This window comes from Sitophilus oryzae, unplaced genomic scaffold (assembly GCF_002938485.1).
Source record: "Sitophilus oryzae breed Bouriz unplaced genomic scaffold, Soryzae_2.0 scaffold_1494_pilon_pilon, whole genome shotgun sequence".
NCBI lineage: Eukaryota > Metazoa > Arthropoda > Insecta > Coleoptera > Curculionidae > Sitophilus > Sitophilus oryzae.
In genome coordinates, this window is record NW_022146163.1 from 3484117 (window position 1) to 3497453 (window position 13337).

The 13337-nt window shown below is 33.3% G+C and overlaps 1 protein-coding gene across 9 annotated transcripts in view; it reads right to left on the bottom strand.

Annotated features, from left to right (window-relative positions):
* LOC115877511 (patronin) overlaps window positions 1-13337 on the bottom strand; it is a 210518-nt gene that overhangs the window by 44761 nt on the left and 152420 nt on the right. For all 9 annotated transcript variants that reach the window (XM_030893722.1, XM_030893719.1, XM_030893720.1 and 6 more), the window contains 6 exons: window positions 12805-12937; window positions 12462-12726; window positions 9996-10169; window positions 8651-8789; window positions 7815-8010; window positions 7303-7539 (listed from right to left, as the gene is read on the bottom strand). In XM_030893722.1, coding sequence (XP_030749582.1) covers window positions 7303-7539; window positions 7815-8010; window positions 8651-8789; window positions 9996-10169; window positions 12462-12726; window positions 12805-12937 — 1144 coding nt within the window. The remainder of the gene's footprint in view (window positions 1-7302; window positions 7540-7814; window positions 8011-8650; window positions 8790-9995; window positions 10170-12461; window positions 12727-12804; window positions 12938-13337) is intronic.

The following is a 13337-nucleotide window of genomic DNA, read 5'->3' on the forward strand; positions in this document are numbered from 1 at the left end:
ATATTGAAAAGAAAAAAGCCACAAATCAATCTGAACGACTCGAACTCCACTTAAAACCCAAACGGGGCCCGTAAACGGCTCCCGACGAGCGCAATGTCGAAGAGTTCAACCGGCGGTAATCGCTATATTTACAAAACAACAATCGGCGCCTTGGCTCGCGCTTCAACTTCTTCGCTCGTCGGCTTTCCGCACTCGAAATAGCCGTCGGAGTCGCGTCGGAAGCGCGTAACCAAAATAACACGGAAACAAGAGAAAAAAACGGTGGCGCCCGCCGCTTCTTCTTAGCCGTGCGTCGCCGTAGGTATTTGGTGCGCGATTTAATTTTAGGTCCGCGACGGACGGAGCGATTGCTGGGTCTGGATCGCGCGCGCCGCGATTTTCAGACAACAATGTCTTAGGACGGCTGCGTTCGTTAATTTGAGGTGGTAATAAGCAAGTCTAGGGCTGGCCTAACACTGACTTTCTGCTGCTTTCTGGAAATGTTTTTTATATACAGGGCGGTCCGAACTGTATTCCGGAAACTTCGGCAGCATATTCTGCAGATAAAAATAAGTAAAAAAGTTCGTATAAATGTATGTCCTAAAATGCTTAGTTTTTTTTCATTTTAATTTCGATTTTTTCCAAATAATTTATGAAGTAACGTCAGTATTTGGATGAAAATTGGTGTCTGGAAGTTTTTTGACATGAGAAATTTGATTTTGATGTCAATATGACTCCTATTTGTAGGGGACGCCGCCTACATGTGTTTTAACTGCTGTGAAGAGTAATAACTTTTCGTCCGTACCTGTATAAAACTACTGAGTAAAAAAATATACGTTTCCGTGACTTTATACGTAAAAAACGTCTCTTGGTAAAAATCGTTACGAGAGAGCAACCATTCACAATATATTTAGAATGGAAACAGTCAATATATGTCATTATTAACAAAAAATAAACACGTTGAGTAGATAGTTATTTGACTGAAATAATAAATTTGGGAAATTTTATTTTTTTGTTGAACTTCTGGTACAAAAACATTTCAAATTTATTATTCCAGTCAATAACTATTTAGTCAACACGTTTAATTTATGTCAATGGTGACAGGTTTTGATATTTCGATTCCAAATATCTCGAGAACCATTACTCGTAGCGATTTTTACCAAGAGACCCTTTACCCCTTACGTAAAAAACGTTGTAAATGTATATTTTTTTACTCGGTAGTTTTATACAGATACGGACGAAAAGTTATTACTCTTCAAACCAGTTAAAACATATGTAGGTGGCGCCCTCTACAAGTAGGAGTTATATTGACATCAAAATCAAATTTCACATATCCAAAAACTCCCAGACACCAATTTTCATCCATATATTGACGTTACTTCAGAAATTATTTGGAAAAAATCGAAATAAAAATGAAACTTCTACACCCTGTATCTCCGAAACTAAGCATTTTAGGACATACATTTATAGGAACTTTTTTACTTATTTTTATCTGCAGAATATGCTGCCGAAGTTTCTAGAATACAGTTCGGACCATCCTGTATACGTAATCGGGATATAATGTTTTCCGTCTTCCGATTCCTAATCTCCAGCCTTCTCTATCTCCCCATCCATCCACCTCCGAACTTCTGTCAAAACTTCTTTGTCAATACCCTCTCTCCAGCTCTTGGGTGGTCTTCCTCTTTCTCTTCTACTTTAGGGGTTCCAATTTAATTCTTTCTTTGGGATTCGATGTTCTTCCATTCTTTGTACATGTTCACACCATATTAATTGTTGAATGCTCATGTCGTTTACGATGTCTTGTTTTATTCCCATTTGGCGCGTTTTGGTTTCATTTGGTACTTTATCTTTCCTGGATTTTCCAGCCGCTCTTCTCCAAAAAAACATCTCCGTGGCTTTTGGCGCCTTTTCAACGTCCTCTTCTAAGGGTCAAACTTCAGAACTGGATGTAAGTAAGTATGCTTTTTTACGATGGAGATGTAAATTCTTTTTTTGTTTTCTACTGTTATATTCTTATCCTATAGTAATCCACTTGTAGATGTGTAGTTCGTCAACGAACTAGTTCCAATGAACTACTCCGACCCCCGAATGAAAGGAACTAGTTCCCGGTTTCTTAAAAGGCTAGTTCCTCAGGACCTATTCCGAGGACCGAGACTGTGACTACAACCAAGATATAATAAAATGATCGTAGCCCAATGCAAGGCGAGAGTGGGGAGTGCCAGCCGTATGTTATCGATCTCAGATCGAAAGGATCAAGAGGACCTAGAGGAACTAATTAAAGACTAGTTCACGGGATTCTATTCGGTCCGGTGTTTCGAGATATAATACAAGGCGACGACGATGGATCAGGCCTTGTCTATGGCCGCGGCCGGCTTAATTACCACAGAAAATTGTCGTGGATACTGTATTTAATTTTTGGTTTCTTTGAATATTTTATAGGAATGTTTCACTTTAGGTCCCTCAAATTAAGAAATAGCTTATAAGACGAAGTAGATATTCTGACTTTTTTAGACAGAAACAAAAAGCTTGAAGTGAGAAAAAATACAATTTTTTGTAAAATAAGAGACAAAACTTTCCCTTCATATTTATCATTTAGCTTCACCTACATGTGTCAGTATTAAGTATTTTATAATTTGCTCCAATTGATTTGTGATATAGTTTTTTTTAAACTCTGATTTGAGTTTGTCTTTATCTAACAATAAAACTTACCTATATGTTTTTAATATACGCAATTACACGTCTCGTTATATTTCGTACATAATAAAAATAAAAATTATACAGATCGTACTATGAATAGTTCTGACTTATAACAAAAGCCATGAGCAAGCAACGAAGATCAGTAATATCCCAAATATCTTTCAAATATGGGTCCTTAAAATATTATAAAAAATGCGATAATAAAAAAATAGGACGCAGCATAAAGATTTCGAAATTCCAGAGAAGCTATTCACGTGCGATTGGCACGCAAACCGCATCCAATATGAGTCTAAAATCGTGCTGGTTCATCGCTAATGTAGTATGAATAGCTGCATAATGTTTTAATACAGCCAATTTCAGTGATAAAAGATAAGTAATTTTCTTGTTATGTTAATGTTAAAAAACATATCACTCAAAACACTTTTTTTAAATAAAGGGCTACTTGTTTTTAAAGTGGTTTATTTATCCTCAACCCTGCTGAAAATGTTCTAATGAAATTCTTTAAATATTTATAGAACGGCCACCTGGCAGTAAGTACGTTTTCTCTATTTTTGGATATCCAGATGTCATCACGCACAAATCATTCCGGTTTCAATTAAAAATGTAGTAGTGTTATTTTGGTAAATCATTCTTAAAATAGATTGATTCTTTAGTCTTAGCTTTTACAAAATGATTACGAAACGAACATTTCAAAAACATCTAATATGTCATAATTGAGCATACCCACTTCAAGATATATTTAAGTTATATAGTTCATAATTTTAAACCTCGTCTACACATAAAGTTTTACCAGTCCATCTTATCTGTTCAGTCAAAATATATTTTTATTTGTAGAATGTGCAGCCGAAATTTCCCGAATATAATTCGGATCACCCTGTATTACAGCACCTTTAATAAGATTAAAGCGTCATTCAGAACCTCCCAATTAGTGGTTTCAATTATACTTTATACTTTTAAGTTTACAAACATTCAATATGTCTAAAAAACACAATTAAAGTTAATAGAATATCTAGCGGTATCAGTTGTATCTACATAGAACGCCTGATATTTAGCTTCTAAAACAATAAACTTTTCATTTTTAACCAGAATTTCTCTTGATGGGTGATGATCAAAGGCCAAAAAAACATTTTTAAACGACATGCAAAACTGACAGGTAAAACTTTACGTGTAGACGAGGCTTTAAAACGGCTTAAAATAGTATGAATTTAAAAAAAGAAAAAATGGGTATAAGAAAAGCAAAAATACAGACAAAGGAGACTATTTTTGCGTAAAAAAGAATAAAGCGCCCTGAATTAACACTTGAAAAGAATATAAAAACTGAAGCGTACCGTTGTATTTATCACTCTGTTCAGATTAAACAATAAGTGAACAACAAAAGCTTGTTCTTGCCGGCTATTTTTATTTACGTTTCTAAAAACGGCTTTGTCAAATTTTTGTATTTTTTATTAGAACATAAAAGTTCCCAACGAACCGTAAAAATGCCAGCTACAAGACCAGTAATGTAATCAACATTGTTGGGCGTTAAAAATAATTTGCTTTCTATAGTGTAATTATAAATGCCGTTTGCCAGTTTTTTACTTGTAAAATAGTTTTATTACATTTCTTATAAAAGAAGATAAACAGGTTTATGAAGTTTAAAAATTAATGGTGTGAATAAAAACATATTTTATACAGGATGAGTCAAAAGTTTATTATCTCATATTTCGGGAACTGTCGAAATAATGTTTTGTAGCACCGGCGGAGAATGCACCAATCCTATAATTGGTACAATTGATATTTTTACAAAATTATCAAAATAAAGAAACAATCTCCAATGAATAATATAGAGCAAAAAACATACGCCCCAGTTTTGTGGAGGGTTCAGAACCTAGAAATCCTGGTCTCTAAAGTACCAGGGATTTCCGGTTCTTTCGGGACTCGGTAACAATAATTAAAAATAATTCTTTGTTACTGTCTATTAAGACTAAAATGGCCCTTTTTGAGAAAGGATAAGATCGTGAATTATTTATCTAAAGCATGTGACCATCAATTCCCCCAACTATCGACAAAGTTTTTTTTCGGCTGGGTTTACTTTGAAATAAGATTAGGTCTCGTTGGAGTGACAATAGTCTGGACGCACTTTTATTTCTGGAAAAATCTCTTATAAATATATAGTGATGCTATTTCTTATTGTGCTTGCTTCTTTTCTCTTTTTAAGTTCCTATAATGTTTATTACCAATAATTATTGAAGTTTAAATATGTATGTAATTTATTTATTTATTAAAATGTTGTTCAATGTATCAGTTATATTTTATGTTCTGTTTTTATAGACATTTGCATTTTTAATTCAAAAGTGTAAACTTTTTTTCAAATTTAGTTAAGTTGCTTTTGCTTGATGTGAAGTTTTAAATACTTATGTTTTTTTCTCTGCTTGTGTTCATATGTGTTCATATTTTTTTAATTTTCTCTTGACTAATTACTTAATAATTTGATATTATTTTCATTAAAAACATAATTTTTTATCAATTTTACTTTTGAAAACTATCCCTTGCTTGCTGATTGACAAACTGCACCATCATTTGAACAAAAATTAGTACAAAAAGCACCGAGAAAACCGGAAAATCTCGGTTCCTTAGAGGTGTGATACCCATATTCAGGGTTCCAAAAAAACAGCTCCGGTTCCGGAAGCCCTAGTTTTGAGGTTAGGTTAGGATCCCACTAGGGAATGCAATCCCGCAAATGCTGGATCCCTCGGAGATTCCGCGGGATTAAAGCTGCGGGATTTACCGTACGGGATCCGCAGGATCAACACATTACTACTGGGTAACCGAATCGATCTCGATTAAGATCAAACCGTTCGTTCCGGGCCGATGCGTCGACGCTCGAAACCCGGGGGATTCCCCTTACGGGTTGGCCATTAAAAATAAGTGAAACAAACAGGCTAATTTCTTTCTGGCGTATGTGCGTAAGTGAAGAAAAGCGTCTAACTAGTACTTGTGGACAATTTCGTCAAATGAATTGCCGGACATATTTATTGAGACAAGCAAAATTTTTGGGTAAATTTAAAGTTGAATATCTCTTGAACTGAAAAAGATTTTGGGATGCGGTTTGGACCATGTTTTAGATGAATCTATTGTGATTAAGATGCTGATGTGGTTTTCGAAAATATATTTAGCGAATTCTCGTATACAGGGTGTTTTATAAGAGTGTGAAAATTTGATCAAGAATCTTTTTTACCGCAAATTTACAATTTTTAAAAAATCGAAATTTTGCCAAGTACGACGAATCTGTATTGAAATTAGAAAAAAACAATTTGATCGGTTTTTTAAATTTTTTGTTTTAAGGAAAATACGACGTTTTTTTCGAAAAATATGCATTTTTAGTCATACGTATGGCCCTAAATGGTACAAAAAGCTTTGTACATAATGCATATGCCAAAAAATTATTGATATAGAGTGTATCTAAAAGCAGATAACTAACACAAGTTAAAAAAAAATCTTCAATCAGAATAATATTTTTATTTATAAAATAAGTAGATAAATTATAATAAAATTTAAGTTTATTTAATATTAAATATATTTTTTGAACACCCTGTATACATCGGTGTCCAAATTTCTGTACAGCTTTTAAGATACACGCTATATCAATATATTGTAGGCCTATGCAAAATGTACAATGCCTTTTGTACCATTTAGGACTATTGTTTCCAGTCCCGCAATTTTGCGGATCCGCGGGATTGATTGCTTTAATCCCGCGGGTTTGCGGGATTGATATTTTGGTGCGGGATTGCATTCCCTAGATCCCACTGATGCATATCAATCAGCGTTAAAATAAAACAAATCGACAAAACAAAATTCAAAACCGTTTGTTACTAGAACTGGGATGGGCGCCTAAAACTATAAATTGAAAAACAACCAAACTGAATAAAGTCCCAACATATCTACTTAAAATTTATAAAATCGAAACAGTCAATTACTAATTACGGAACGTACTGGAAATTTTTTAAACAATATGATCTGATCCCAAAAACGCTTTGAAACGGATATTATATGGAGAACGTTTAGTTTAGGATATTATATAAATACTGATGACGTAACGGTTACCAATGGTAGTACAGACTATATAAATAAGCAAGACTCAATTCAAAACATTCCTGATCATTCAAATAAGTGTTGATTTACAACCGACATTCCTTGTTCGTCGTTGTTTTTAATGACATCATACTTCGACCTGATCGGAGTGACGAAACGATGCGACGACATAATATGATGCCAGCACAAGTACGCACGTGCTCGATGACGTGCAACGGTTTTTAAATTGTATCACATATATATACATAAAGTAATGGACAAATTTGCCACGAAAAATATGTGAGGTGATAACCATTCTTTCGGTACTTACTAATACAATTTTAGCCGCAATATTATTTGAAACGTCTAACTACGCAGTTTTAAATTCTTGATGCGAACTCAAAAATATCGTATAGAAAATTAAAATAACCCAATTTTTGGCTCTTATTAACACAATCGATATTTCTATTTCGCAAAACATCATTACGTCACTTGTTAAAATGTTAACCACAGATTTATAATGACCAGGTCTGCTGTATGTATAATACTAGCTACTAAGATTTGACTCCAACTTACGTCTCGTTCAGCCTCCTCGATCGCCTTTTTCAGCTTATACTGTTCCAAAATGGCGGCCCTTCTCGCCGCCTGTTCTTCTTTCCTTCGAAGCTTCTCCTCTTCTTTCGCCTTCTCCATCTCCCTCCTCCTCTGAGCTTCAGTTTCTTTCCTGGCTTTCGCTTCTTCCTGCTGCTGTCTCCTCTGCAATGACAGCATCATAATCCTCTCTTTTTTCTTTTCCCTTTCGTCGATTAGATCCTATAAAAAAGTTAACTTAGAACACACTTCTTCCTTTTTATTATGATCTGGTTTCGTATAATCTGTTGCTTAACTTTGCAGTTTTATTGAAAATACATAGGACTTTCAGCGTGTTACAGCAGCACTCAAGATTAGTTTACGGAGTATGAGTAAGAATCTCACAAAAAGTGAAGACTGATATAAACCAGCATAACATTAAGTTTGTTTAGCCTTTTTAATTATATCATTTTGAACTAGCATAATTTAAACAATTTTAAAAATAAAATTACACTTACCGGGTCCGGATTACTAAGTTCGTTTCCTATAATAATAGCACTGGCTGCTGCCACCCTCTGTCTTTCTCGGCTAGCTTCTCTATCTAAACGTACCCTATCTTTTTCCTGCTGAATCAACCACTCCGATCTTTCTTGCTCTTCTCTTCTATGCCTCTCCTCTTCTAATTCTCGTTCTAGTTGTTTTTTCTTGTCAAACCTTGAAAAGAAAATATACGTTTATTAAAAAAATATTATTTAAGTTAATATATTAAGGCTATAATATTGTAGTGGTTATACCCTACTGGTCATCCAAACTATGTGGTCTGGATTTTTATGCGTGTGACAGAGAATAATATAAATGACCGGTTGACAGACAGAAAGTCAAAATCAAAAACGGCATACAGTATTTCCGGGTTTTTACGTTTGTAGAAAAATGCGTCTAGAAAAATATAAGCTATTTTAAAAAGTTTCATGTAAACTACTGAAATGAAGATAATATATCTAAGCTAAATATAATCTATAACAGCTGTAGAAAAATGAGTTACTAATAGTGAAAAATAAAGTTCCAACCCTGGATGCAAGATTTCGTAATCGATCGTAAACGCCTACTTCTGCGGTTTAAAATGTTGATGCAAAATCCGGCAATATCACATAGAAGAAATGTATCGACGCAATTTCTATATTTTTTTATTAATCATTAAGCTGTCTACATAACTGTCTTACACGTTAAAATCAAGACCGCGCACTTTCGATGACCAAATCGGTATAAACATATTTGTAAAGTTAGATTTATGTGACTAAATTGTAGTTAGTAGGTTCTGGGATTAAGTAATCGTTAAAGTAAGAAATTTACTTACCTCATTTGTGCTTCTCGGCGGTCTACACCTTCTTCGGCAGTTTCCACATAACTTCTCTCCTTTTTAGGTGACATTCTTTTACCTCTAAGCGGTGGTTTTGGCCTCTTCGGTTGATCGTCATCGAAACTAATGTAAAAACCTAAAACAACATCATTATTTCAGGTAAATAATAAGAATAGTCTCCCATATACAACGTTTACACTGCCTTGAGATATAAATACAAATTCCTATAAGTATGTCGAGTTTATTTCATAAAAAACTAAAAGATCAATAACTCTTATTATTAATTTCTTATTAGAGTATGAATGAATAAAGGAACCGGGTGGAAGGAAAAAAACAATAGTTCAAATAATAATATTAAAATAAAGTGATTAAGCTTGACCAGCACAGCGTTGCCCACTTTTATATATTTTCTTTTAATCAAAATATTTTAGGAAAAAATAAATTAGTTATAAATATACAGGGTGGCCGAACTGTATTCCGGAAACTTCACCAGCATATTCTGCAGATAAAAATAAGTAAAAAAGTTCGTATAAATGTATGTCCTAAAATACTTAGTTTCGGAGATACAGGGTTTTTTTCAAATAATATCTGAAGTAACGTCAATATTTGTATGAAAATTGGTGTCTGGGAGTTTTTTAACATGAGAAATTTGATTTTGATGTCAATATGACTGCCATTTGTAGGGGCGCCACCTACATGTGTTTTAACTGTTTTGAAGAGTAATACCTTTTCTCGTCCACAACCGTTTTTAAGATATTTAGAACGGTAATAGTCAATACATGCGATTATTGACAAAAAATAAACACGTTGAATAGATAGTCATTTGACTGAAAAAATAAATTTGAGAAATTTTGACTTTTTTAAATTAATCATAAATTTAATAGAAACAGTTTCTATTAAACTTTTGACACAAAAACATTTCAAATTTATGATTTCAGTCTAATAACTATTTAGTCAACATGTTTAATTTATGTCAATGATGACAGGTATTGATAATTTCGATTCCAAATATCTCGAGAAACATTACTCGGAACGATTTTTACCAAGAGTAACCAGTTAAAAATTAGTAACGGACGCCGTCTACAAGTAGGAGTTATACTGACATCAAAATCAAATTTCTCATGTCAAAAAACTCCCAGATACCAATTTTCATCCAAATATTGACGTTACTTCAGAAATTATTTGGAAAAAAATCGAAATAAAAATGAAACTTCTACACCCTGTATCTTCGAAACTTTTTTTACTTTAATATTTGTTTCAGTTCTATCCAAATTATATTCAGTAATTTCTCAAATCCAATTAGATAGAAAACAGCTGTTAATAAACATAAACATTGACTAACCTTTCTGGGCACTGGGGTCATTATCAAGACTGCTAACGTCAGCCTGAGGTATGCTTTCCATTATTGGCGGCGAGGGAGATTGTTGGAAAGGTGACATTCTAGAAATCAATGGCCTCGTAGGTGACGGTATGCGATATGTTCGACTGCCTGAAGTAATGTTAAGGCGACTCAAACCTGAAATAAACAAAAATACAATAAATTATAATCGATTTATTTCTCCTATTATTTTATTACTGTTCTATTTCATCCTAATAATAAATTTAATTAATCTTATTTATAAAAAACACATTAAAACAAACAAAATTTAGATATTAACATATTTAAAAAAATACAATGACTTCTAAAATTATTCTAACACTGATACGTTTCCTTTTAAGTGAGGTTTAGACCGACCATTGCCTCCTAATAATTGATATTTAAATATTTTCATGACTAATAACCACCTGTAATCGAGTATAAATAAATCTGACCATCTGTTGTTATTTAATGAACATTATTTACTTAAGAGATTATTGGTTTTTTAACATTTTTAATGTTGTTTTTAAAATTGATAGATTCTTAATTCTGCCTGATCATATAATACAGTGTTTGCAAGTGCAGGTAAATTGTGTAATCAAACGACTATCAAAGACTATCATCCAGTATCCGTATTATATATAACTTATTTTAAAGTGTGTGTTAGTGAATTCGTTTTGTACATGTAAATAGCTATTAAACAATATAAAAATGTTTGATGTTCCATATTAAGATAGTCCTTTGCTTTAAAAAAACACTCATGGAAATTGGTGAAGCGTTAGCAGAACTGAGCAAAAATACCTCTTGGGCTTTTCTACATTATGTACTAGTTGAAACTCGTCTAATTTCGACGACAGTTGATTTGAAAAGTGAATGTAAAGTCATAGATAAAATAAAATAATCATCTATTAAGATAGATATGAAACTCAATAGCAAAAATTTTAGGTCAAAGCGCCCCTCCGTGTCCTTAGTCAGTCTTTACTACGTTTAACCTAGCGCATTGGCCCTTTCTGCTTGTCTACTCAACAGAAATATATATATATATTCTAACATCGACAATATACCAGAATACCATAACGCCCGATGTATTAATTTCTAATAATTAAGATATCAATGACAGTGAACAAGAAACGACGCCTCCGTTAAGTCATAGTAGGCTGTGGAAAAAAGTTGCTTTTAAAGGAATAGTTTAAACATCAAAATATTATTATATCAACATTTCGATAGTCTCAACAGCGTTTCTTTTATCTTTTGATTGCTTTTCTAAAAATGCCTTTCTTCAATAGAGAAAAAACGCTGCTAAGACTATCAAAATGTTGATCAAATAACACTTTGACGTTTATACTATTACATCAAAAGCAACTTTTTCCAAATCCTACCATGACTTCACTGAGGCATTGATTCTTATTCACTGTCATTGATATCTTAATTATTAGAAATTAATACATCTGGTATTATGTTATTCTGGTATATTGTCCATTTTAGAACAAACTAATCATTTCTATCTTATTTTTTATTAGAATAGTCATAATCAAGAGGGCTACTGTAACCGTGTTATAAAAATAAGATAATTAAGGGCTTATTTTTTCGTATTATTATAATTTTTGCTAATATTTTCGGTTTGAAAGGGGGTATCAAAATACGGTTTTCGTTGACTTTTTAAGCTTTTATTACTCTTTACTATCAGCTAAAATTACATATACTATCGCATTTATTTTTTTTGAAAAAACGCGCAATGTTTGTTAAATTGTAAGACACCGCCTACTAGCGTCTACATTCAAAAGCTTATTATTATTGTTTATACGGTATAATATAGAGTATGACACGCTCTTTTAAACGAGCCGCCGCTTGCTGGATTCCGTTCATCCAGTCCGGAGTTATTAATATTTAAATAAAAACAGATAAATAAAAACATTCCCCCACCACTTTATTTTAGCAGATAAGAAAAAATGGTTCCAACAAAAAATATTCACAATTTATTGAAGATTATGAATCTATCATTTATAGTACCCGTTATCTAGGCAAAATTGTGTAAAAATGTCTTTTTCTTATGGTTTATAGCAGTTGCACCCTCTAGCGGCCGTTTACAAACTTGAAAATAATTTCCAGCAATTTCTCATAGCCTCTTTAGTTATAAATGTTTTTTTCCGCAGGCCCTACGGCTAATACTTTCCGAGATACAGCCGAGAGCTATTTTTAGTGGGACACCCTGTACAACTATTTTACGGTCTTTTTTCCGGTAAATCGCAATAGTTAATAAGGCAATAAATAAAATAATCGCAATAAGTAATTAAAGTTGTGACAGAATTATCTTCTAGATTTACTACCTCTAAACAAAACCGACTGTAGAATAAATAATATAAAATATGGTCAATAAAAACAAACAAATCCACAAAATTTCAAATGTTTCAATTGAAACGTCAAACAGAACTATCAAGGATGCGGACTTACTTTCACTGAGAGCTGCGTCTTCATTATTGCCAATGAACGAGATATTTTGCGGTTCCATATCGTCTACGGGGGGCGCAGCGACCGGTGCATGAGTGACGCTAATCTTGCGCTCTCTAGCGGGCGCCGCGTCAATTTGTTGCAGGTTGACAGGTGACGTTTGACGTTTCGACGTCGACGCGTCGTCGAGCAACTGAGAGATTTGGCGGTGCACGTTACGGTGCTGGGGAGATGCGGACGGTGTGCTATGTGAAGTATTGTATTGACTCTGAAACAATAATTTCCTGTCAGTATGATGATCAATAGTTAAGTAAGGACCGTTATTGGTCATGTCAATGGGACTAACCTGGTCGTGATGCCTCTGACTGAGTGTAAAGCTATTTGAATGATTCAGAGTGCGATCATGATCGCCGTTTTGATACCTATTGTCTGTATGTCGTACAGGAGATTCGTGGTAGCGGTCCTGGCGATCTTGGAACCTTAAAAATTCAGATAATTATCAGTATTAAATATTAAAGTTTCAACATTTTTAATTATAAATGCTATTAAAATATTTAAATAAATTAGAACAATAAATAAGTCCACGCATATTGTTGTCCATTTGAGAATTAAAAAAAAGGTTATTAACATTTTATACTCTGTTTTTTTTTCTCAAGTAAGATTTCGACAGACGATGACAGAAAAAAAGCAGATGACGTTCATACCAATCTATTTATTTTACTAAAAAAAGTTTATATTTTTTAAGGACGGGTTTAAATATAAATCCGTCATGCGTCATCTCTTGTTGTTTTTAACCAGTTTTATTGGTTTATTTCAAAAAATTACAGATCATATTTAAATTTTATTGGTTTGACAGAACGACAAACGGACGACGATGCA